At 38.5% G+C, this 26640-nt stretch overlaps 1 protein-coding gene across 1 annotated transcript in view; it reads right to left on the bottom strand.

Moving 5' to 3' along the window:
* Positions 1-26640, bottom strand: part of AOAH (acyloxyacyl hydrolase) — a gene marked incomplete at its 3' end in the record, with an annotated part of 107575 nt that overhangs the window by 1548 nt on the left and 79387 nt on the right. The window contains exons 16-22 of the mRNA XM_081346233.1: positions 24984-25020; positions 24646-24720; positions 21580-21752; positions 14623-14681; positions 11817-11876; positions 9665-9761; positions 6082-6158 (exon numbers count right to left, since the gene is read on the bottom strand). Coding sequence (XP_081202359.1) covers positions 6082-6158; positions 9665-9761; positions 11817-11876; positions 14623-14681; positions 21580-21752; positions 24646-24720; positions 24984-25020 — 578 coding nt within the window. The remainder of the gene's footprint in view (positions 1-6081; positions 6159-9664; positions 9762-11816; positions 11877-14622; positions 14682-21579; positions 21753-24645; positions 24721-24983; positions 25021-26640) is intronic.

Genomic DNA, 26640 nt, shown 5'->3' with positions numbered 1-26640 from the left:
TGCAAGTAGATTAGGTACCACTTTTGTGGGAAGGTAGCAGCATTCCATGCACCTTTGACATATAGCTATGTTGGCTACATGACCATGGAAATTGTGTTGGACAATGCTGGCTTCCTCAGCCAAGCAATGGAGATGAATACCATGCCCTGGAGTTGGACACAACTGACAGGGAGACATTTAGCTTTTTTTTTTTTTGGTACAGTTGAATTTTTTTTAATTGACCTTTACAACCACAAAATCTTATTATGACAATGTTTATACTATCACTATTCAATTACTATTATCTGTTACTCTATTACAATTACCTATATACTATGTTCTATGCTCTTACTGGTATGACAATTTCTGAAACGTTCTGTCTTTTCTTTTCTTTTTTTTTGTTTTGTTAAAAAAGCACGTAGAGGTCTTGCAACTTTTTATATCAAGTTACTACACATCTTTTCCTCTCTTTTGGTCTGTCCACTTTTAGAAGGAAAAACTGACTGCTAGACACTGTTGCAAATAACTACAGAGCTTCCAAACAAGTCTCGTCTCAATTCTCCTGTCACTTCCCATACCTGTGACAAGCTTGCAGCTTTATTGGCAACTGCTGTGCTGATGCTAGAAAGAAGGCTCAGTTGGGAGAGCAAGAAGAGAGCTAAGCAGCTTACTTTTCCATCCCCATCAAAATTTATATGATCCCCACTATGGTAGTTCTGTTTGGCTATTGACCTTTGTTTTATTATCCATAGCAAGTGATGGGGGCAGATTGTGGAATGTTTGCAAAGTGAAAATATGTACTTTAATGGAAATTGGCTCCCCAACTCTAAATCTTATTTTTCTCTTCCTAAATTAAGATGTCACTTTGCCAGATTTGATCCCTTCCCCATATCACACACTTATAACAGAATTGCCTGCATGACTTCCTAGATTTGGTTTCAATTTTCTAAGTTAGATAAGGACATCTTTTCAGCTTGACCTTTTAAAATATGTAATTTTTACATGGCTTTTTCAGCTTTGGAGTTTTCTGACAAATACTTTTTGTCATTTGGAAGGAGAAAGTCTAAGGGCCCTCAAGCTGTGTTCTAGCTGTACAAAGCAACTATAATTCTTCACATTAAACAAGACAAATCATGTTTGCCAGGCAATATCAGGTTTTCCTTTAAAAAACAGTAGTAATTTTATTTTGTAACTTTTAGTTAAAATGCATGATCTTATGTATAAAGCAATCAAGCATTTAAAACAAATACTGCCTGTGAAGCTGTGTAGTTTCATAAGTGCCATAAACACTTAGAGCAAGATACTAGAAAGAGGAAATTTTATCCTAGTTGAATCAATTTATAGGGAAGGAAAACAGAATTGTATTGTCTTCCCAATGAATCCTATACACATTTAAACTTCCAGAACCAATTCATCAAAGGATGTCCATTAACCATGGATATTCTAAGCATGTTTTAATTGTGCAATGCTTCTGAATATTCTCTGATTTAAAATCAGTCTAACACAATTGTTACTGATTTCAGGTAGTCCTCAACTTACAACAGTTTGTTTAGTGACTGTTCCAAGTTACAACAGCAGTGAAAAAAGTGACTTGTGACCATTTTTCTCACAACTACTGCAGCATCCTCATGGTCACATGATCAAAATTCAGACACTTGGCAATTGATTCATATTTATAAAGATTGCAGTGTCCTAGGGTCATGTGATTGCCTTTTTGTGACCTGACAAGCAAAGTTAATGAGAAACCAGATTTACTTAACAACTACAATGAATCACTTAACTATAGCAAGAAAGGGACACGGTGGCTCAGTGGGTTAGAACGCTGAGCCTGTCGATCAGAAGGTCGGCAGTTTGGCGGATCGAATCCCGAGTGCCGTGTAACAGAGTGAGCGCCTGTTACTCGTCCCAGCTTCTGCCAACCTAGCAGTTCGAAAGCACGTAAAAAAAAAATGCAAGTAGAAAAATAGGGACCACTACGGTGGGAAGGTAACAGCGTTCCGTGTGCCTTTGGCGTCTAGTCATGCCGGCCACATGACCACGGAGACGTCCTCGGACAAGCGCTGGCTCTTTGGCTTTGAAACGGAGATGAGCACCGGCCCCTAGAGTCGGAAACGACTAGCACGCATGTGTGGGGGAACCTTTACCTTTACCTTATAGCAAGAAAGATCGTAAAATGGGGCAAAACTCACTTAACAAATATTTCACTTAGCAACAAATTTGGGGCTCAATTGTGGTCATAAGTCAAGGACTACCTGTGCTGGCAATCGGAGCAGTTTTCTCATGATGAAAACTTTCAAAAAACTTAATCTGAAAATTAAATTATATAGAGAGAATTGGAGAGCAAGAGAGATTTTGATTGTATTATAAAATTATGTGGCTAATTCTAAATCAGTTAATAGCAGACACCTTATGAAAGTGGGGAGCAAAAATAAATTCAGTTTTAATATACATATTTATACTTCATTACAGATACTCCTTAACTTAGGATTGTTTGTTTAACAATGGTTTGAAGTTAGAATGGCCTCAGAAAAAGTGCCACCTCTTCTTAAAGTTATGACTATTGCACCACCCCAGCATTCATGTGATTGCACTTGGCAACTGGCTCGTATTCACAAGAGTTGCAGCATCTTGCAATCGTAAGATCATGACTTTCTCAGCTAGCGTTTGACAAAAGAAGTCAATTAGAGAAACTGGATTTGCTTATTGATCACATGATTCACTTAATGGCCACATGCTTCCCTTTAACAATCATGGTAAAAGTCATAAAATCATGTCTGGTCACATGATAATTCATTTTATGACCGTACCTGCAAGCATTAACAACTAAAGAGTGAAGTACTCATTGGAAACAAATCAAAAGGCTTCAAGTTATCTCAGAAACTCTTAACAAACAATAGGTTTTTATACATTACAATTGATAATAATACTTCTAATTGTTTCACATGTACTGATAAAAGAGAATATTTGTAATTCAGAATTGAAATGAGGGGTCCTTGGTGCTCTCAGATGATCATTAGCTCTGATAGGCTACCTAGTTTGGATAATGAAACATCTGCAAGCAAATAGCCAAGCTCAGAGAGCACCAAGGACCTCTTGTTTACATGTAGTCTATATCTGCATATCCATCCCATCTTCTCTCTGCTTTGCTTCCATCCCAATATAAGTCCTGTAACAATTGAGCCACTACATTTAGCTCATAAAATGAGCTGTAGCTCATGAAAGCTTGTACATGTACCTTTCACTAAAATTTGTTAGTCCAAAAAGGTGTTACCAGATAATTTATATTTTCATACAATTCTATTTAGGAAGGTATAGGAGAAGAGAGCTATTCTTTGGAAGGGCTATAATTGGCACAAGACATCTCCCAATTTAATTACAACACACTGCATCTTCAAAATATATGCAGTTTGCTTTTAAAATGTGTCAATCACATTTTCTCCTTAGCTAGGTGGTTAATAATAAAATTGGAAGGGACCTTGGAGGTCATCTAGTCCAACCCCCAGCTCAGGCAGGAAACCCTATATCATTTCAGACAAATGTCTGTCCCTTTTCCATTTATTTTAAGTCAATAATACTAATTTCTCTTGATTTCTGTTGATAATTTTTTTGCTTACAATGAAATTTGGAGATCCAAGAAGCTGACTTGGATTAACAGATGTCTATGGAGATTCTCATTCATCAAAGTCATGGTTGACCCAAACATGCTTTTTCAAGAAGCAACTGGATTTTCTTGTTTTTCTTTAAAGACATTTCACTTCTCATCCAAGAAGCTTCTTCAGCTCTGACTGGATGGTGGGATCCAGTCAGAGCTAAGGAAGCTTCTTGGATGAGAAGTGAAACATCTTTAAAGAAAAACATGAAAGTCTGATTGCCTCTTGAAAAAAAAGCACCTTTAGATTAGTAGATGTAGAGAAGTTATTCTGTCTAGTGTGCCTTAATATAAAGGCATTTCTATATTTCAGATGCTAACTAAGTGTTTAACAGAAACTCCCTGCAAACCCTCAACCTGGATCTATCAAATAACTAGGGATAGGCAAATACCAAGTAGCCCATGTTTCTTATAGACTCTTGTTCCAATTAATTCTATAAGCACAATGAAGTGATCTGTCCATGACAAGGGACTGATAAAAATATCCCCAAAGCCCAGTTACATTCTGAGGAAAAGCTTTGTCTAATGGTCCAATCTGTGATGAACCTGGGACAAGCATATTGTTAGTGATGATCATGCATTTATGAGCTTGGTCTGATCCAAAAAAAAGAGAGGTTAATCCAAGAGACACTAGCATCTTGAAGAAATCATAATTGGCTGCAATGAAATCAAGCTCCGGATGTAGCACTGCTGTGCACACTATAGTGCTGGGGATATACAACCACAAAGGTTATATTGGGACCCATCCTCCCAGCTTGTTGCTTCTCACAAATATGCCCCCATGTCTAGCCAACTAAAGACAACACCCTTTGCAAGTGCCAGGGACTCTAGTATACCATTTCACTTCCCTTATTCAAGCCTGATACAGTACTTGAGATCAGGTCAGAAAGATTTCAGTGAGGTGTTCTCCACACTCCATGGCCTGCAAAGTTGTGTTGACACATGCCTGATCTATTATCCATCCATGATTGTCTCATGGATAAAACTATTTATAAACCAGCTACTATCTCAATGGTAAGACTGTAGAATCAGAAATAGAGATTGGCATTTAATTTACCTCTCCCAGGGATGATTCAATCTTCCTCCCTCGCAGATCAAAATATTTATGTATTTATTTTTCTTGTCCCTGCCTTACATACTCACCTTCATTTCAGTCTCCCTCCCATGTCTTAGTCCCTATGGTCCTCTATCTTTCTATCCCTTTAAATGTTGGAGGATCTATGTAACACTGACTTGAAGACTACTATTATGTGCATAAGCACTTCAGCATTTATTTAAAAAGGGTGATTCTGTCCCCTTCCTCCACACTTCTTTATGTATATATCTTCAGTGCAGAAACATTCTCTATTCATCAGGAAGCTGAGTCATGGCAATTGGACTTCTTTTCTTTTTGGTTTGAAACTTTGCTGCTTGTCCTAATAATTTCTTCAGTCTGAGCAAGTTGTTAGGGAGTCCCATATATGTCCTCCAGGGAGGTTTCATTTCTCACCCAATAAAACCACCCTGGAAAATATATATGGGATCTTCCTAACCAATTTGTTCAAACTGAAGAAACTACTTGAATAAGCAGCAAAATGTTTCAAACCAAGAAGAAAAGAAGGCTAGTTGCTATGATTCAACTTCCAGACAACTCTGCCTGGATGACTGAGAAACCTCATCCACATTCTCTCTACTTCATTCTCCATTCCAAGCAAAGCAATTCCTATGTTAAACCAAACTTTTTAGCAGGTGTATGCGTGTGTGTGTGTGTCTATATATCTATTATAAATTTCTTCCCTCATTTCTGTGACAGGAAGCTTCAAGAATGCTGACTTTCCTTTTCTTTCAAGAAAGTGGCAGATAGACCAGGGGTCCGCAATCTCTGGGCCGCAGCCAACTACTGGACCGTGGCCTATTCTGAACTGGACCGTGTGAGTAGCTTGACTTGCGCGAGTGGCAGGTCAGTATGCTTCCACATGAGTGTGCAGGTCATTTGGTGCCTGTGTGCCTGCCACTTGTGCGGTCTGGTTCTCCTTTTCCCTCTCCCCCAGCTGGGAAGCAAAGCCACAAAGATTGGGGATCACTGAGATAGACCATTGGCACCAAATGAAGTTTGATTTGACGTAGAAACAAAATTCCTATGGAGCAAAAGAGTTGTGTAATATCAGAGGAAATTATATCCTAAATATCCTAAGACTTTAATTATCATGCTATCCAATGTGTTATCTAATTCTATATGTTTTGCATAGCATGCTAATAGAAACCATTACCTCCCATTTACATCTAGATTTTCTTTATTCTCTTTTAATAAAGAAGGGATCTTGGGAATTCAGATATTGCTCATCAAGTCCCAGGATCTTTATCATTGGTCAAAATGGCTTGGTTTGCTTTGAATTATAATTTAACAACATCTGGAGAGTCATATATTTTTGTTCTAAATGTATGCCCCCCCCCACACACATCTTGTCTGTTACCTGATTAGGGTGAAATCCATCCATGGGTTCTAATAGCTGCCAGGTTTCTCCTTTCATTTTCTGCCACATTGCAATAACTACAAAAAATAATTATAATTATTTCTTACAATGATAAAAGATTATATAATATAGGAATAAACACCTATAGTCTTAACAAAGCAATATTTTTAGAAAATGAGTATGATGCTGTATGCAACATTGTCAGAACAAATACTATATTCCCTCCACTTTCTTTCCAGGCAACATTTAAATTCCACCAAGATATTTATGCAGAGCAAAATGCTGGCAGATCAATTCACATTCACTTCCAAGCTAGATCAAGACTAAAATGAGACACAATTGGTAATAAACTAGACAACCCATGACCTCTTGAGTATTATTTGAGAATTTCATCAGATTCCTCAATGCCTTGAACAATAACAGCTTATAATGTACTGCCTTCACTGGAATAGTTGGCATACAATCAGAGATTCATCTGCCTTGAAAACAGCCCATCTTGGAGTCTATAGCACAATCAAACATCATCATAGGAAATGTTGTATGGCAGTCTGTATTATCTAATAAACTTTTATGATTATTTTATGTCATAAAAAGTTTTATAAAATTTGTCCTCACTGTAGATCCATGCCAGGTGGATCTACAACACATCATACCCTGTTTTCAGAGTCCTAATAATTTTGGGATTGCAATCTCAAATTGCATTCCCAAAATTATTCAAAAGATTTTATGGTCTGGGCACTTGAAAAGAAGTAAATTGTAATTCTGTTTAAAGCTGAGCAAACTCTTTAAACACCTTTTATTATAGAAAAAAGTACTTAGTTTTATAATATAGTTAGAACTTAATTTTGTATGAGGAACTACTAATCCTTGTTTTTTAAAAAAAGGTGACCTTGTTTGAGGAGGAGGAAAAATTGGGGGGTGGGGAGACAAAGGAGAAGCAAAAGAGGAGGAGATCCCTAATATTGAAATCCACCAGAAACTTCATCGTAATAAGATCAAAGAAAATGTATTGAGTAGGAAAATATTTATGTGACAGGTCAGGATTAGTGGCTTATGATTCTATTACAAGAAAACATCTTTCTTTTAAAGAGGTTTATGGATTCCCTTTTGGGGATTGCAACATTTGTTGGAAACATCTTTCTCAACATTTTCATATGCATAATGTCATTTCATTCAGTTCTACCTGTGTGAGTGTGTGGGTGTGTGTGTGTGGAGATTCCCCCCTCTTTGTCCCAAAGGTGCTTTTTCAAGAGGCAACTGCTTTCTTGTTTTTCTTTGAAGACATTTTGCTTCTCATCCAAGAAGCTTCTTCAGCTCTGACTGGATGGTGGAGAATGGAAGGATTTATATTCCTTGTACTTTTGGTTTTTCCTGCTTAAGTGTAAAACCTTGCTTTTCTCCACATTAGATATCATTTTGTTGGATAGGGTCCAGTGTTCAAGTCTGTCAAGATCCATTTGGATCCTGAGCCTATCATCTGGGGTGTTGACTATTTCTGCCAGCTTAGTGTCATCTGCAAATTTGCTGAGCTGCCCTTCTATTTCCTAAGTTGTTTATCAGGATATTGAAGAGTACTGGGCCTAAGAGGGAAACTTGTGGTATCCCACTGCTTACTTCCCTCCATGTAGATGTAGTACTACTCTTTGAGTGTGGCTTGTCAGCCAGTTACAAATCCATCTGATGGTGGTGCTGTCAATCTCACATTTTTCTAGTTTACAAAGAAACATTTATTTATTTTTATTTATTTATTTATTTACCAATATTTTTATACCGCCCTTCTCCCGAAGGACTCAGGGCGGTGTACAGGGCAATAAATATAAAAAAGCGGAATACAAAAATTAAAAAACGATTAAATATTTAGCCCAGTTTAAAACAGTATTAAAACATATTAAAACCCCTACCCTAACCCATCAGACCAGGTCAGACTGTTCGAATAGATATGTTTTTAAGTCGCGCCGGAAGGAGAGAAGGTCGGGGGCCATCCGGAGCCCAACCGGCAAGCGGTTCCATAGGTCTGGCGCGCCCACAGAGAACGCTCTCCCCCTGGGGGCCACCAATCGGCATTCTTTGATCGGGGGCACCCTGAGGAGGCCCTCTCTGTGGGAGCGCACTGGACGGAGGGAAGTTGACTGAAATCTAAGTATACTATGTCCACAGCATTTTGCTGGTCCACTAACTTAATCATTTTGTCAAAGAGTACTTTGATTATTACAGGATGAGCATTATTATTATTAGTAGTGTTAGTATTATAACGAGTATTAGGGTAGTTGGTAATTTTTACATGTTTCAATGAATCATCCTGTCAAATGTGTTATGTCATCCATGCTAATTCTACTTTTAATATAAGATTATAGCAACAGACTCTAGCAAGTTTGAATGTGCTTCCCTCATTCCACCCCCCTTTGTCTTCATGAGAACTGGGTGGGGGGAGGGGCGTGGAGGTCTTGTCTGAGATGCTTTCTCAAGTTACAGTTTTGCCCCAGGCTCAGATTTCTTTTACCTGCCCATTGTCTTGATAGTAGCTCTTCCTCCTTAAGAATTTCCCTTCCTTTCCATTACAGTAGGTTAAAGATTTTAAATTTAAAACCTTTTGAACTCAAAGTCAGGTTCAAAATGAGTCATTCCAACTATTCCAGAAGTATTTATATTAGGGCTATCGTATCTGGGCAGCAGAAATCCAGGTAAGCACAAAAATAGCTATTGATGTTTACCAATTGTAAAAACTACAAAAAGACTGCAAATGTTGGAGGAGGGCTTGGGGGGGCTTTGAAGCAAAATGATGTAAAGCAATATGACTGCTTTTCTTAATTCTTAGCAAAGAGAAAGGGTTATGTTATGTTACAGGGTTATGTCACACTAAACAAACTTACTTGTTTGCTTATTTTATTTTATTTATTTTCACATTTCTAAACTACCCATTTCCCTCAAAGAGTTTTGCTTGAACATTTCTTGAATTTAAGTGTCTCTCCCTTGAAGATTTGCCTACTCTGAATAGAAATGGACAGTAACACATTTCTTCAACAATTCTCCAGTACTTCAGTAATTCTAATAAAACCATATGCCTTGTAAACAGAATATTTTTTTTCAAATGTCTCCTGTGTCTCTACAGTAGCTGCACCTTCATTATTCTACTTTTCTTTAAATTATAATGTTTAAAACAAAACATCATTGCAGGGTCTTGCTACTGCAGATTCATGAATGAGAACAATCTCACCAAGGGAAGGAATTGATATCACCCCGCCATTCGTCTCTCCTTGGAGAAAGTTAGAAAAACGATTACACTTAGTGTTCAAACCATAGCAGGCCAGTAGCAGTACTCAAGTTTTTAAGTTAATTCATATGCATTTACTTAAAAAATTTTGGTCACTCTTAAATACTCCACAATCTTGTCCTTGGAGAATAATAATATTCATCCTTTAGGCCAGCCTTCCCCATTATTGCTGTCACTTGAAACCTTATGCTCCTGTTCCAGTCCAACACTTCTAGGTTTTGGTACCAGTTTGACAAAGTTAACTTTAAACTAGTGGGCATTGTCCCTCCTTCTAATGATGTACAATTGTTCATTCAGATTTTGTTAACTTACTTTCTTTCAGTGGGAAATCCATGTAGAAAATGTCAAAATTGGAATATTTCTCAGATTTTGCTATTTCTTTCAGGACATTGGAAAGAAGCATGGCTCTCTGGGAAAAAAATCAATAAAATATGCACCCTTACTTTATTGATATGAGAATTTGCTAAGACTTCAGAATATTGTTCTCTCTTGCCAACAACATGTGACCTTTATATTGTTGAAGCACTGTTATTGTCAGAGCTTCTCAGACGGAATTTAAATGTAAATATGCCAATTTGAGTCAGAAAACTGACCTCTCTTTTGGCAAAGAATTGTCTTATTGGCACATCTTTGACCAGTATGCTATAAAGATGCTGCACAATTTCAGTGACAATGTTCACTTACAGATGTCAGATTTTCAAAGTAGGATTTGGTAAAAATTCAGTGCTCCCACTAATCCATTTCCACTACTTCTGTCAGGCCAGAAATGAATCAGTGGGATCCAGTCAAGTCCCATCCTTTGTTTGCTTATACCTAATAGACAAATCTTGCCAAAATAAAGCTATAACTTTCTAAGCTATAGAAACATTCTAGACCAGGGGTCGGCAACCCGAAAAAGGAAAAGAGCCACTGGGAACCGGTTCCATCACACATAAAAAAAAGTGGGAGCCGCGTCCATGCACGTGCATGCGCAAAAACCGTTTCTTGCGCATGCGCGGATGTGCGCGGTTGCCTTTTTTTATGTGTGATGGAACCGGTTCCCGGTTGCGCGACGGCGACGGCCCGTCTGCAAAGCTGCCGCTTTCGGCAGCTTTGCAGACGGGCCGCGGCAGCTTTCTCAAGAAGCGGGGCCGCTACCCATTCCAAGAGGTGTGCGCGCACCTCCCCAAACGTCGGCAGGTCTCCGTACCTCCGCGCGAACGGGCAGCGGCCCCGCTTGTTGCGAAAGCTGCCGCGGCCCATCTGCAAAGCTCCGGACGGCGGCGGCTTGGGAGAGGTGCGCGCACACTCTCCAAACCGCCGCCATCCCGTTTGCACAGCTGCCGTGTTCGTCAATGTTTGACGAACGCAGCAGGTCTCCGGACGGGATGGCGGCGGTTTGGCGAGCGCGTGCGCACTCTCCAAACCGCCGCCATCCCGTTTGCACAGCTGCCGTGAACGCGGCAGGTCTCCGGATGGGACGGCGGCAGCTTGGAGAGGTGCACGCGCACCTCCGCCCTTCGGAAAGGTGCGCGCGCACCTCTCGGAACGGGCGGTGCCACTCTCCATTTGGAGAGGTGCGCGCGCACCACTGCCCGTTCGAAGAGGTGCACGCGCACCACTGCCCGTTCGAAGAGGTGCGCGCGCACCAGGCGGCTGGGAGCCACAGGAGACGGCTCAAAGAGCCACATGCGGCTCCGGAGCCGCGGGTTGCCGACCCATGTTCTAGACATTCTAGATAGTGCTTCTAGCTTTTGATCATTTGAAACCCTTTAAACAGCTCAATTGCTGCTGATATCATGAACAAGCCCATGAAATATTCTCAGCAGCAGTACAGAATTGGTTTGCCAAAGACTTCTTTCTGGATTTCCCTCTAGCCCAGAGGTCCCCAACCCCCGGTCTGTGGACCAGTACCGGGCCACGGCATGCCAGCAACTGGTCCGCACAAACAAGCAAAACTCCATCCGCAAGATGCAGGCAGCGCACAAAACCATGCAACCTCCGGTCCACGGAAAAACCTCACTCCACGGAATCGGTTCCTGGTGCCCAAAGGTTTGGGGACCTCTGCTCTAGCCTATATACCTGCAAGGTCCTGTTGATCTCCCCTTTAAATACTAACCAAGCCAGGCCCTGCCTATGGTTTTTGTTCTGGGGGTTTTGTTTTGTGATCAAAGTCGGGGAAGTATTGCCACTTGCTTCAGCTCTGTCCTTATGTGACTGTATGCCTGCTGAACCATCAAACATTAAATAGGAAATCTTAATGATATTAAAATTCAGACATTTTTTCCTCAAAAACAATACCACAACTGTTATGCTTATCTTCTTGTTTTGAAGATCTAGATATTGTATATATTTCCTTTAAAAAAGGAAAGATATAGCTGATTGATTGATAGATAGATGATAGATAGATAGATAGACAGACAGAGAGACAGACAGACAATAGTTTAGATAGGAGAGAGATTCATACATTTTATATATTACAAACCTCTGTAGTCAAATTCTTAAGTGTGCCATTTGAAGTCAACCAGCCATTGCATAGATTAATCTGTGGAATGTGAAAAAGTTCTTTTAATATGGCATCAGTATTATACATGGCTGAAAAAGATCAATATAGTCAACTAGATAGCTGACTGGTAGCATGAAAAATAGCAGATGGAAGTGACACCCCAAAAAATTCTGAAATGTTCAGAAATTTAGATGAATAGCAGTGCATTAAACTTTCAGACCTAATCTGGAAATGCCAAATGATTTGGTTATACTTGGGAAACATTTGTTTTCAATAAATGTAGCAATAAATGTATTTAGATGTTTCTGATGTCAAATGTTGCCCATAGTTTTAGCAATAAAGACATAGATGACCTACAAAACGTTTGGCTGTCAGCATTAAATATTAACATGGTACTGCACAGAACTTTCTCCCTAGTTTTTCAAATGCGCTTTGATGGCATCACATAAAGCTTTATCATCTTGCCTAGCCCTAGGGCTTGTTATTTCCAAAAGACTGGGTAACACTATTTCAGAAAGCAAAATGCTGAAGACCAACAATTTATGGGAAAAGTTTTCATCTGCTAATGTCTTAAGAAATTTGCGCTCCATAATACTCTGCTCCACATGGTGCAAGCAGTATTGACTGATTTCTTTTGTCATTAATTCTGAGATCTCCAGTGTTATGCTTCAGATGTCAAAAGATTCTCTCTTTGGTGTCAACCATGATTCCCATCTCACGTGACTCTTGACATTTTACATTTTTGAAAAGCTTTTTTAAAGAGTATATATTGCAAAACAAAATAATAGATTTCAACATCAGCTTTATTTCTGAGAATGTCCCAGTCCTCAAACAGGTCCTGTGACAAATATGGGTGAGGGTACCTAGACCTTTGCTTGGAAAGGTGTCCACCTCGTGAGAAGGAGGACAAAGATTAACAGAGAGTTAGGAACATCCTGTGGAGGAAAGCTACAGATTGGAAGATAGTTTTCTGGTAAATTGGTGTTTTGTTACATATTATGTTCCCTGATAATCATTTGTTCCTGAGCAAGCTTTATTTCCTGAGGAAGCAATTTTACAAGAGTATCTTAAACATATTCTCAAAGTTCTACAAGTGGCCAACCTGAAAAAAACTGGGAACTCCTGCAATAGCTTTTAATCCATATCAAATTGTTACAAATACAATTATTCATATGACTTATATAGACATCACTTTATATAGATTATTATATAAATGATAATATAAATATTAAATTGCATTTAAATTCCATGTAAAATTATTGTCACTTGTTTATTTTCAGTGCTTCCAAAGTATGGATGGGCTTCTTTAGTACTAGAGTAAAGGGACAGATGAATTTTTGTGTAGAACTGTGTTATGTTGTGTTTCCTAAAGGTGAGCACCAGCAGGTATCCTGTTATATGTTTTGACTTAGTCAATCTGATTTTAACCTCATCTGTAGCTGTAGTGGGAAAGTTGCCTCCCAAAACTCCAATACAGACATGCAAAGAAAGTGTACACTAAGATAATAAAATCTAGCTTAAGACAGTTATAGTACCACAACTAACAGAAGATAGGTTTTAGAAGAAATAGAAGCTGCACAGATGAAATTTTTGTGCTTAAAAACTAATATGAAAGAACATGGACTACAATAAGAACCTCTTTGTCACATTTCTAAACCAAGAGAAAGCATTTGATAGAGTTGATAGAAAATTGTTATGGCTAACATTGACCCAATATGAAGTAAGTGAACATCTTAGAGTGTGCAAATGCTTATATCATTATTGTAGAAGTGTAGTCAAATCAAAGAACATCAAAACCCTTCATAGTAACATGCAGAGTAAAACAGGAATGTGTACTGTCACCACTATAGTTTATCACTTACAGTACATTGACAGCATAAGCAAAGAAACTAAACCCAAGAATGGAAATAATATCAACAAACAACAACAATAATAATATCAAAAACTACTCTTTGCTGATAGGAATTGATAGCAAATAGAGCCAAGAAACTGCAACATCTTATAGCTATGAACCAAGAATGCAACACAAATAATATGAGAATCAACAACCAGAAGTAATGGCAACTGGAAGAAAAAAGCATACCCTAAATATAGTGATAGGAGGAATAGGCATAAAACAAGCATCAAAGTTCAAATATTTAGGAACAACATTCACCTAAGATGGTGAAGTGGACGAAGAGATTAACAAATTGCAGAAAGGCAAACCAAGTATTGGAACAGCTTGCTCCACTCCTACAACATAAGGCCATACCAATCAGCACAAATAAGCATTTCATGGAAACATCTTATCCCCACCCTATGTTACTAGTGCCTAACATGAACGCTTACAGCAAAACATAAACAAAAGCTAGTCACCAAGGAAATGAAATATTTGAGGAAGGCTGCTGGAGTGATGGAAGAGATAAAATCAGAAATGAGACCATAAGACAATTAACATTAATTAAACTACATACAAAAATAGCAAATGGAGTGGTTTGCTAATTTGGAGAGGCTGTATTGTGATTCCATACTGTATAAGGCATACTGTATACAGAAAGAGAAGGTCAAAGAACATGAGGCAGACCCAGAAGAAGATGGAGAGACAAAATCAAAGATACACTACATCAACATCAGTTAACAATAGTTAAGGCTGCCAGAAGAGCAAGAGCCAGAGCTTTGTATCTCCCTTACATCCAACACTATAAAAGTGGCAGAGGCAGAAGAAGCAGGAGCAGCAGAAGAAGAAAAGGAAAAAGAAAAAGAATGCAATTTAGCATCAAATATGCAAGATTTCTGTTTGCCATACCTGAAGACAACTAAGAAAAGAATAAAATTGTTCATATGTGACATCTTTGTTTAGCTGACCTGAAAAACAAAATTTTTTAGTCAACTGATTTTAAAACTAAAATATCCTTGCTGGAAACACACAAGCAATCTATTTGACAAGGATTTCATAATAGTTCTATTGATGGATTCATAAAATAGTCAACCAGATTTCCCATTAACTTCCTATCATTGTCATCACTGATTTTGACAGCAGGTATACATATCATAATACTCTTATACTTTACTGAGGTAAGTTTCAAAAACCTGTTACAGGAAATGGCCATAGGTGGCACTATCTTCTTTTTTGGACTGAAAATGTAAGCAACTCTAGATTTGCAATAAGCTATTTTCAAATCTACAACACCTTAGCAATACTATTAAAGTAGTAATAACAACAACTTTGTGAAGGAGAATAGAATATTCTTCCACATATTATTTCTGTACAGAGACAGACTGAAACATTCACATATTAACAATAAATGAATATTTTTTTCCAAAATAGCACTGAGTCCCATAATATGTTCTACCAATGCACCTTGGGTGGTATTTTACATATACAAATAGCATTCTTGAAGAACAGTGTCATTTTGGAAAAAGAAAGAACTTCAGCCCTTTTCCATAACTTTTACTTCCATGTATGTCTTGTGTATTGAACCTACTGTATGAATAAGTTACCTTTAGATATAGATTATGCATGAACAATTCACTATATCAATAAAGAATCTTTAAAGCTATAGCTATATCTTCCTTTTATGTATAATGTATATAGTGATGTACTGCTGCTTTTCCAAATATTTTTTTGTTTGTTATTGCTTTATTGTCTCTTGTATTTTATTAAGTAAAATACAACAAAATGAAACAAAACAGTGTTTTGAAAACAAAACAAAACAGTGCTTCCCAGTGTGGAATTAATAGAGCCCCCTCCCCTGAATTCTCATCAGAGAATTGAACAAGGGCTTCAGATGGGCTTTTTCACTGAATAAATTCTGCTGTTTTTCATTCTGTCTTCCTTATTTTCTTTCTCATGGAATAAATATTTATTTATTTTATTTTATTTATTTTATTGGATTTGTATACCGCCCTATTCTCATAGGACTCAGGGCGGTTTACAGGGCAGTTAAATCCATGAATACAAAAAATAAAAACAATTAAAACAAATTAAATTCAAGCCCCAAGAGTAAATCTAAAACCCAGTTAAATTAACAACCCCACAGTCTGGACCAAATAGATCGAAGAGCCAAGTTTTCAGGTCCCGGCGAAATGAGCGAAGGTCGGGGGCAGTCCTAAGTTCTGTGGGTAGTTGGTTCCATAGGGCAGGCGCACCCACAGAGAATGCCCTTCCCCTGGGAGTAACCCGCCGGCATTCATTAACCGGTGGTACCCTGAGAAGGCCCTCCCTGTGGGGGTGCACAGGACGATGGGAAGATGATGCCGGCAGCAGGTGTTCCCTTAGATATTCCAGACCCAAGCCATTTAGGGCTTTATAGGTCATTACCAGCACCTTGAATCTCACCCGGAGGGCAACCGGAAGCCAATGCAGCTCACGGAGAAGAGGTGTTACATGGGAGTATCGGGAAGCTCCCATCAAAACTCTCGCGGCTGAATTCTGCACCAGTTGAAGCCTTCAGGTGGTCCTCAAGGGCAGCCCCATGTAGAGAGCGTTGCAGTAGTTTAACCGGGAGGTCATGAGTGACTGTACGTAGAGCATCTCGGTCCAGATAGGGACGCAACTGGCGCACCAGGTGAATCTGGGCAAAAGCCCCCCTGGTCACAGCTCCTATATGATCTTCCAAACTGAGCCATGAATCCAGGAGGACTCCCAAGTTGCGAGCCCTATCAACGGGGGGTAATACCTCATCCCCTATTTTTAATGATGGAGAAGGCTGGTCAGCCCGAGATGCCGGTATGAACAGCCACTCAGTCTTGTCAGGATTGAGATGAAGTCTGTTTCTCCCCATCCAAACCCGGACCGCCTCCAGGCAACGGGACATCACAGTGAGGGCATCACTGGGTTGGGTCGGGGTGGAAAGAAAAAGTTGGGTATCATCAGCGTACTGGTGATACCCCACCCCGAAACCACGAGCTCACCCAGCGGCTTCATGTAGATGTTGAACAGGAGGGGAGAGAGGACTGACCCCTGAGGGACTCCACAAACGAGAGATCTCGGGGTGGACCTCTGTCCTCCCGTCAACACCGACTGCGAGTGGCCCAGGAGGTAGGAGGAAAACCACTGTAAAACGGTGCCTCCCACTCCCAGCCCCCTGAGACGCTGCAGTAGGATACTATGGTCGATGGTATCAAAAGCCGCTGAAAGGTCTAATAGGACTAGGACAGAGGAACAACCCCTGTCCCGAGCCCGCCAGAGATCATTCATCAGTGCGACCAATGCCGTCTCTGTGCTATGCCCAGGTCTGAAACCCGATTGGTACGGGTCGAGATAATCAGTTTCCTCCAGGATCAGAGGAAGCTGATGCGCTACCACACTCTCAACAACCTTCGCCAAAAAGCGAAGGTTGGAGACAGGATGATAGTTATTCAAAATCGCCGAGTCCAGGGTGGGCTTCTTGAGGAGGGGCCTCACCACTGCCTCTTTCAAGGCAGAAGGGAAAACACCCTTGCTCAAAGAAGCAGTTATTACTGCCTGGAACCAGCCTCGTGTCTTCTCCCGGGCTGCATAAACCAGCCAGGAGGGGCACGGGTCCAATAAACAGGTGGTAGAGCTCAGCCTCCTCATGATCCTGTCCACCTCATCGGGGGTTATAGGATCGAACTCAGTCCAGATAACAGTTTCAAGACCACTCGAATCCTCCCTGTCAGATTCTGTCCAGTCAGAGTCCAAGCCAGCCCGAATCTGAGCAATTTTATCTGCAAGATGATGACTGAACTCCTCGGCCTGTCCCTGCAAGGGATCCTCCCTCTCCTCCCGATGAAGGAGGGAGCGAGTAACCCGAAACAGGGCGGCTGGGCGATTATCTGTGGACGCGATGAGGGTAGCGAAGTAATTAGACTTTGCCGTCCTCATTGCAGTGAGATAAGAAGATAAGATAAGATATGAAGAGCAAAAAAGGAAAGGCTGTATATTATGGGTATTCTAGCAACTGTTCATATGTAAACATGTCAGATTTCCACCCAGCATTTGTTTCAGTCTCAAAATATATGCAGTTTCTTCCTCTATTCTAAGCCAATTCAGGCAGGAAGATAGGTGAATTAATCTTATAATCAAGTCAAGTACTGAAAGTGAATGACTGATACTTTACCTATTAATAAGATTTTCCCTCTCCAACAAATTTAGTCATTTCACATCAAGGAAGATCAAAAGCATCTTTGTATATGTCAGCTTCACTTTTTATACAGCATAGAGATTGGCTTTAAAGGTAAAAGGATGGCAACTATAAGTCTGTATTTGTTGTTGTTAGCTGCGAAGTCGTGTCTGACCCATTGCGACCCTATGGACAACGTTCCTCCAGGCCTTCCTGTCCTCTACCATCTTCTGGAGTCCGTTTAAGCTCACGCCTAGTGCTTCAGTGACTCCATCCAGCCACCTCATTCTCTGTCGTCCCCTTCTATTGCCCTCAACCTTTCCCAGCATTAGGCTCTTCTCCAGTGAGTCCTTCCTTCTCATTAGGTGGCCAAAGTATTTGAGTTTTAGCTTCAGGATCTGGCCTTCTAAAGAGCAGTCAGGGTTGATCTCCTCTAGGACTGACCGGTTTGATCGCCTTGCAGTCCAGTGGACTCACAGGAGTCTTCTCCAGCACCACAGTTCAAAGGCCTCAATTCTTTGGCGCTCAGCCTTTTTTATGGCCCAACTTTCACTGCCATACATTGCAACTGGGAAGACCATAGCCTTGACTATACGCACTTTTGTTGACAGGGTGATATCTCTGCTTTTTAGTGTGCTGTCTAGATATGCCATGGCTTTCCTTCCGAGGAGCAAGCGTCTTTTAATTTCTTGGCTACAGTCCCCATCTGCAGTGATCTTGGAGCCCAGGAAAATAAAATCTGTCACTACCTCCATTTCTTCCCATCTATTTGCCAGGAATTGAGAGGGCCAGATGCCATGATCTTGGTTTTCTTAATGTTAAGTTTCAACCCAGGTTTTGCACTCTCCTTGTTCACTCGCAAGAAGAGGCTCTTTAGTTCCTCTTCACTTTCTACCATTAGAGTGGTATCATCTGCATATCTTAGGTTGTTGATATTTCTTCCGGCAATCTTAATTCCAACTTTTGATTCATCAAACCCTGCCTTTCTCATGATGTGCTCTGCATATAAGTTAAATAGGCAGGGTGACAGTATACAGCCTTGCCAGAGTCCTTTCCCAATTTTGAACCAATCAGTGGTTCTGTGTCCACTTCTCACTGTTGCTTCTTGACCCACATATAGGTTTCTCAAGAGACAAATAAGATGGTCTGGCACGCCCATCTCTTTAAGAACGTGCCACAGTTTGTTATGATCCACACAATCAAAGGCTTTATCATAGTCAATGAAGCAGAAGTAAATGTTTTTCTGGAACTCTCTAGCTTTCTCCATGATCCAGAGTATGTTGGCAATTTGATCTCTAGTTCCTCTGCCTCTTCGAAATCCTGCCTGTACTTCTGGTAGTTCTCGATCCACATACTGCTGGAGTCTAGCTTGTAGGATTTTAAGCATAACTTTACTAGCATGAGAAATGAGTGCAATGGTGCGATAGTTTGAACATTCTTTGGCAATGTCTTTCTTTGGAATTGGAATGTAAACTGATCTTTTCCAATCCTGTGGCCACTGTTGAGTTTTCCAAATTTGCTGGCAAATTGAGTGTAGCACTTTTACTGCATCGTCTTTTAAGATTTTGAATAGCTCAGCTGGAATACTGTCACCTCCACTAGCTTTGTTGTTGCTCAGCTTTTCTAAGGCCCACTTCACTTCACATTCTAGGATGTCTGGCTCGAGGTCAGTGACCACCTCATTGTGATTATCAGAGATGTTAAGCTCATTCCTGCATAGTTCTTCTGTGTAATTTTGCCACCTCTTCTTAATCTCTTCTGCCTCTGTTAGGTCCCTGCCATTTTGGTCCTTTATCATGCCCATTTTTGCATTAAACGTTCCCTTCATCTCTCCAATTTTCTTGAAAAGATCTCTGGTCCTCCCTATTCTATTGTTTTCTTCTATTTCTTTGCACTGTTCATTTAAGAAGGCATTCTTATCTCTTCTAGCTATTCTCTGGAATTCTGCATTCAATTGGGCATATCTTTCTTTTTCTCCCTTGCCTTTCACTTCCCTCCTTTCCTCAGCTATTTGCAAAGCTTCCTCAAACAGCCATTTTGCTTTCTTGCATTTCTTTTTCTTTGGGATGGTTTTGGTTGCTACCTGTTGTATAATGTTGCGAACCTCTGTCCATAGTTCTTCAGGCACTCTGTCTATCAGATCTAATTCCTTAAATCTATTTGTCACCTCTACTGTATATTCAACAAGGATATGATTTCATTCATACCTGAGTGGCCTAGTGCTTTTCCCTACTTTCTTCAGTTTAATTCTAAACTTTGCAATGAGAAGCTCATGGTCTGAGCCATAGTCAGCTCCTGGTCTTGTTTTTACTGACTGTATAGTGCTTCTCCATCTTTGGCTGAAGAGCATATAGTCAATCTGATTTCTGTGTTGACCGTCTGGTGATGTCCATGTGTAGAGCCGTCTCTTGGGTTCTTGGAAAAGAGTGTTTGCTATGACCATCGTATTCTCTTGACAAAATTCTATCAGCCTGTGCCCTGATTCATTTTGTACTCCAAGGCCAAACTTGCCTGTTATTCCGGTTATTTTTTTGGCTTCCTACTTTAGCATTCAAATCCCCCATGATGATAAGAACATCATTTTTTGGTGTTAGTTCTATAAGGTGCTGTCCATTTTAGTTCGCTGATACCTAAGATGTCAATATTCAGTCTTGTCATCTCTTGTTTGACCACGTCCAGCTTGCCTTGATTCATGGATCTTACATTTCAGGTTCCTGTGGAGAAAAAATCTTTACAGCATCGGACTTTCCTTTCACCACCAGACACATCCACAGCTGAGCGTCCTTTCGGCTTTGGCCCAGTCACTTCATTCTTTCTGGCGCTATTAGTACTAGCCCTCTGCTCTTCCCCAGTAGCATATTGGGCGCCTTCCGACCTGAGGGGCTCATCTTCCAGCGTCATATCGTTTTGCCTTTTGGTACTGTCCATAGGGTTTTCATGGCAAAGATACTGGAGTGGGTTGCCATTTCCTTCTCCAGTGGATCACATTTTTTCAGAACTCTCTGCTATGACCTTTCCGTCTTGGGTGGCCCTGCACAGCATAGCTCATAGCTTCATTGAATTACGCAAGCCCCTTCGCCACGACAAGGCAGTAATCCATGAAGGGGATATGTCTGTATAGGTCATCTGAATTCAAACACTATTATAACACGCCCTCATATCTTAATTTATTCTGCATTGTTGCTTTTTTCTAGCTTAATTCTCCAATAAACTCAGAATGGGAAGTAAAACTAATAGTTTATCAGACAAATCTATAAAGTTGATAGTAGCATTTTCCTCTAGAAATTTGTCCTAAATCTCCCAGGGTTAAGCTTCATTGGATGACTAGCTTCTAGCAGGATGAGTTTGGAAGAAAAATATCATAAATTTGAAATAGAGATTAAACTGTTACAGATAACTTTGGATGTCTGCAAATTATGTTTCTGCCCAATTTGGTGCTTTATGGACCTTTTAAAGATTAATAACCTTGCTTTTCCTCGAACACACAGATTTTTTTCTTAAAAATGCAAGGTATTTAGCTTGTCAGTTAAAAAAGTCATCTCAATTCTTTCTGCCTAAAAAAAACTATAGGTACATGTTTTTGTGCAGAAAAGACTTGTATTTCACTGTTGTTTTTAAAAACTCAGAATCTCTAAAATGCCTTCAAACTCAAGGAAAAAGATAAGTATTACATTTACCAAGAGGATGGTATCTCCTGTGCATGGCATCCCACATAAAGCTACCATTTACCAAGCCAATCAAAATCACATGGCTCCCTTTTGGAAGATGACTATCCAGGTAAGACAAAGTCTTCACAACACTGGAGCGCATTTGTTTAGGTTGTGTCATTTTGTTCAATGTGTCCGGATATCTGCAAAAGAAAGAAAAAAGAACCATACATTCTTTAATATGACCCATGATTATAAATTATGAGCAATATCTTCTTTGAAGTTACTTAGTTTTAAAACAAACCCCCAAAATGACCATGCTCAAAGTATTCTGCTTTGGACAGATTATGTGAAGACTCTAGCCCTCTGGAGAAAGCTGTCATGCTGGAAAAAGTTGAAGGAAAGAGAAGAAACAAACCAATAGCTAGGTGCATGGACTCTTATTACCACAGCAATGAGGGTACCTTTGCAAGTTCTGAAAGAACAGGTTAGGGACTGATCAATATGGAGAAAATCTCTGGGCAGTCAGTAGAATTGAAAATGATTTGATGTCACTTAATCAGTTAATTAAAAATTTGAAACCAGATAACTAATTAGCTCTATCCCAATCTTGCCCTTCTACTTAAAATATCAAAATACCCAAGGATGTGTATGCTAACATTATCTAATAAATGCAGACTATTTCTTTTCTGAGAAGTAAGGATTGTGGAAAATTAAATGCTAAACTGACAAGTCATTCCATTTGCACTTGTAGTCAGTCTCAGCATTTAGCAGAAGTTCTTAAAGATAAAGCTTTTTCTGAAGGGGCAGGGTGCAACTTCCAATGCACCTGATTTAGCATGACAGAATTCTAATCCCTTTCTATAATTTATTTCTGTTATCTCTTATTTTAAACAACATATTGCTTCTGGCCCCTGTCAATCATATCTGGCTTCTCTCTTGCTATCATGCCTTCATTTCACGGATAAAATGGGGAGTTTACTGTAGAAATGATCAATTCTAGAAACAAAAGTACGGTACATCTAATATCAACAAAAACCTAAAACGTGTTACAGTTTCTATGTATTTTTAATGTTTATTATTATTTCTTCTGTCCCAGACATGTCTTGTAAGCTATGAAATATATACCATCTGTCTGTATTTTTATACAACATCCAAATTGGCCATTGTAAATTAAGTTCTATTGGGAAAGTGCGAAGCTGTCAGTTTTACTATCTCTACCACAAATGAATTTCTCAGTCTTCATTTTTTATGTTGTCATGACTTAGTGGCTTATGTCCTTTACTTGAGACATGATCACACAGCATATAGAACCTGATTGTCTCATCATTGTTTCAAGAAGCGGATTGAATTCCATCAAGGCTTTATTTTATTAAAACAGACTAAATACCAGATCATTAAAATCTAATGATACAGTAAAATAATAAGTTTAAAAAACAAACAAACCTATAGTTAAACACACCCATACCTACCCACACACAAAACCTGATTCTGTAATGTTAATATATTATTATACCCATCTTTAACTTTGGTACATGAATATATAATTTGATATTTATGCTATCGTATTATGATTATTTAGAATAATAGAAACAAATGTCAGTCTCTTGTGATCTTTAATCAGTGCTAAATCTGAGTATATTTTAAGCAAAAATAATCTGTATGATGACTTGTAAGGATCAACACTTTTATTCCATATATTTTCTACTTTTTCTTGGAATACAGTTTTCCAAATGGATTTAATTCAGTATCTCTTTGAAAGTAATCTCTCATCATGACAAGGATGAAGGAGTGAGTGAGTTTCCCTTAGGACCACAGACAGATTAGAACATTCATATTATTTTGGCATCCAATTTCTTTCAGAAGCAATATAGTTGCATATAGTATCATACAGTATAGTTGCATGCATACTGCAGCCAATTTAAAGAATGCTACGATAGCTATCTTATAAGATGGGGTAGGCTTTCTCATAAGTAGAAAAGAATAGGATTGGATTGTAATCATGGAAAAATGATCTAAAGGGGGAAAAGCATTTAAAACAGAAGCAAGAAAAGGATATGAAGGCACAACTTGATGAACTAATCAGAAATAATAGAATTTTAAGGGAAGTAACTTCTTGTAAATGTTAACAACTAATTGGTATGAATATGAAAATTATGGATGCACATAAGCCTGTTTCCCCATTTCAATATAATTGGGAGGGGAAAAAAGATTTTGCACAGTGAATTGCATATCTGTATTACACATATATTTTATTAAATGTTTATTTTTTTAATAATGAAGCTACTGGAACTGCAATCTAAAAAGTAGACAGCCAAGACAAAAAACTGGGCTATATCAGATAAAACAATGTCATTCACATATAAATTTGATTAAAATTAAGTGAAGATATAATTAATATGTTCCTTATGATTTTTATAATTTTGTCTTTTGGTTGAATTACAAGTTGCAGTCAGAAAACAACTTTTACATGGGTTCCAATGAAGGTTTAAGGGAATGCATGTTGTGAATCCATTTTTTTAAAACCAATCTATGGTCTTCCAAACACTTTTTATGAAATGTCAGAATATGGCGGGAGCCATAACTGATAAATACAGTTATTTGAAGAAGAAGGATGTGACAGGTGTAAAAGACATAATGGAAATCTAAATTCCTTAGATTCATTATTACACTAAGGACATTATATCAAGCTTATGCATTAATAAATCATTCTGCACATTTATCATATCTTTTTACTGCATGTACCTGACAAAGCCAGACAAAACATTCTACTAAAATATTTGTAGACACATATATGAAAGAAAATAATTCTATGTAAAAATACTGGAGAGTATGCATACACACAGAAAATCAGAATGCTTAATATAACATTACAAGGATATTACAACATAAGGTAAATGTACAATATATCTATGCTAAACAATTAGCTATTGTACCACTTCATTCTTGTCACTGTTTAAAAATAAATTTGAAATTATAGGTTAATGATAATAAACCTACCCATTGCAGACATCTCTGGAAAGAATGAATGACTGTTAGCTTAATTTAAATCTCTAGTATGGATACATTCTTTGTTAATTTTATGTTTAATCTTACCCATTGCAGACATCATTCCCAATCATTGCAAAAATAACTATGGCTGGTTTGTCAAATTGTTGATTCCTTGCCAAGCTAGAAATGAAAAATAAATTAAAAGTATAACTTAACAAATCTATATATACCATGAATAATCACACACATGCATCCCATACTTATACATATTGTGACAGCCAATATATTCCAATCTATTGATGAAAAGTACTATAGGTATTTATAGAAATAAATGTAAATATAAAATCTAGATCACAATTAAGAAATTCCGGTCACAGTTTACATAAGCACGTAGAAAAGAAGTAGTGTAGCTCTTCTATACTTAGACCTTATTTACTACGTACCTTTGCACAAGATGTAGGACATTTCTTGAAGAGGCACCTAAATAACCAAAGTAATTGGATACAAGAAAATATAAGGCAGCTGAAGAGACACCTAAATAACCAAAGTAATTGGATACAAGAAAATATAAGGCAGCTGAATTAACTATCTATTGTTATATTAAGTACAAAATTTAAGTTGTCATAAATAAAAGTGATAATTCAACCTTACTTAATTTAAATGGAATTTCTTTTTGTTTTATGGCTTAGGGTCAACATATCCTATGATGAGGGTATATCTGCATATTTTAAATCTAAAATGTAGAAAAGTTACAGTAGAAATGTAACAGCTGAGTTGGGAGGTAGTATGGAATCCTACATTTCAAAGTACATACTCTAATTTTCTGAACTATTATAATAGCAGTTTAGTTTTGGGGCAAAAAATTGCCACATTCTTAACTAAACAATTTGAGAGTAATATTATCCATCTGGTGTGGTGTGGCAGACTAAAATTTACTTTCCATGATTTGGTAAATAAAATAAGGAGAAGGTTTTAAGATTTCTAACTTCTGGGATATGTATGTAGACTACAAGTCTAGGGTTCCCAACATCTCAGCTTGAATGATCTCACATTATTAATGCAGCCTTCAAAAACTAGGCATCTTCCGAAGTGTGAATCTCAATTTCCAAAGTTCCACAACCAGAATAGTTATTGTTACAAACTGAAAGTTGAAATTCATACATCTGAAAAGAATCAAGATCAAAGAAAGCTAGATTAATGTTTTAGAGATCCTTTCATGAAGCTTTATCTAATACTAAGCCAGAGGATGGAGTACCCATGGCATCCCATTCATTTTTCCATTAGTTATAATGATTTCTTCCACAACTGCTGCTCTGGCTATCTAAAACCTGCTGATTTTAGAAAGCAGCAAAGGAAGATGAAAAGATCTGGGTGAATCAAGTGGGTGAATTCCCAGTTTAGAAATTGACTGACAGGATGCTACATTGCATTCTGGTAAAATTATTACTCTATGAGAGTGCTAAATGGGCTATAATTATTCTGTTTTACATGGGAAGGCCTCCAAGTCCAGCTAAAGGTATAGTTTTCCTCCTGAATTTCATTTAAATGCAATAATAAGGTATCATTTGTCAAAGCCAAAAAGAAATGGATCTTCAATATAATAAATCTAATATATGAAAGTTTTTGTAGCAACACTGTGAACAAGAATTGGAAATATAGTTTCAAAGGAATTCAAATCTTGCACTTTTGTGCAAGAATAGTTAGATAGTGAATTGCCCTTAACTTATCGCTCAATGAACCCTTTGCTCATGAAAGTTATAAATATAAAATTTAATGATGCAAACTGAAGAGGCTCCAGGTTCCCCTAATTGTATTCAAGTGAAGTATGATTCTTTATACAAGCAAGATTAAAATAACATTTCCCCTTTACTAATGGCACTCTGTCATGAATTGCCTGTCTTCATAATGTTCAATCGACCAAAGCCCTCATTATAATTACAAGAGAATACGAGTTGCTCAGGTTCAAAGTGGAACATTTCATCATAGAATGTGAAAAAAGAGTAGATGAGAAATTATGAAGTAAGGGACAAAAGATTGAGAGAGAGTCTCTGCATCAGTAATATGTAAAGGAAATATAGTGCAGAATCAAAAGCTCAAGGT

Source organism: Vipera berus (assembly GCF_964194415.1).
Source record: "Vipera berus genome assembly, chromosome: Z".
NCBI classification, from domain to species: domain Eukaryota; kingdom Metazoa; phylum Chordata; class Lepidosauria; order Squamata; family Viperidae; genus Vipera; species Vipera berus.
Note: the sequence above shows the minus strand (reverse complement) of the source record. Positions and strands in the feature narration are given on the sequence as shown.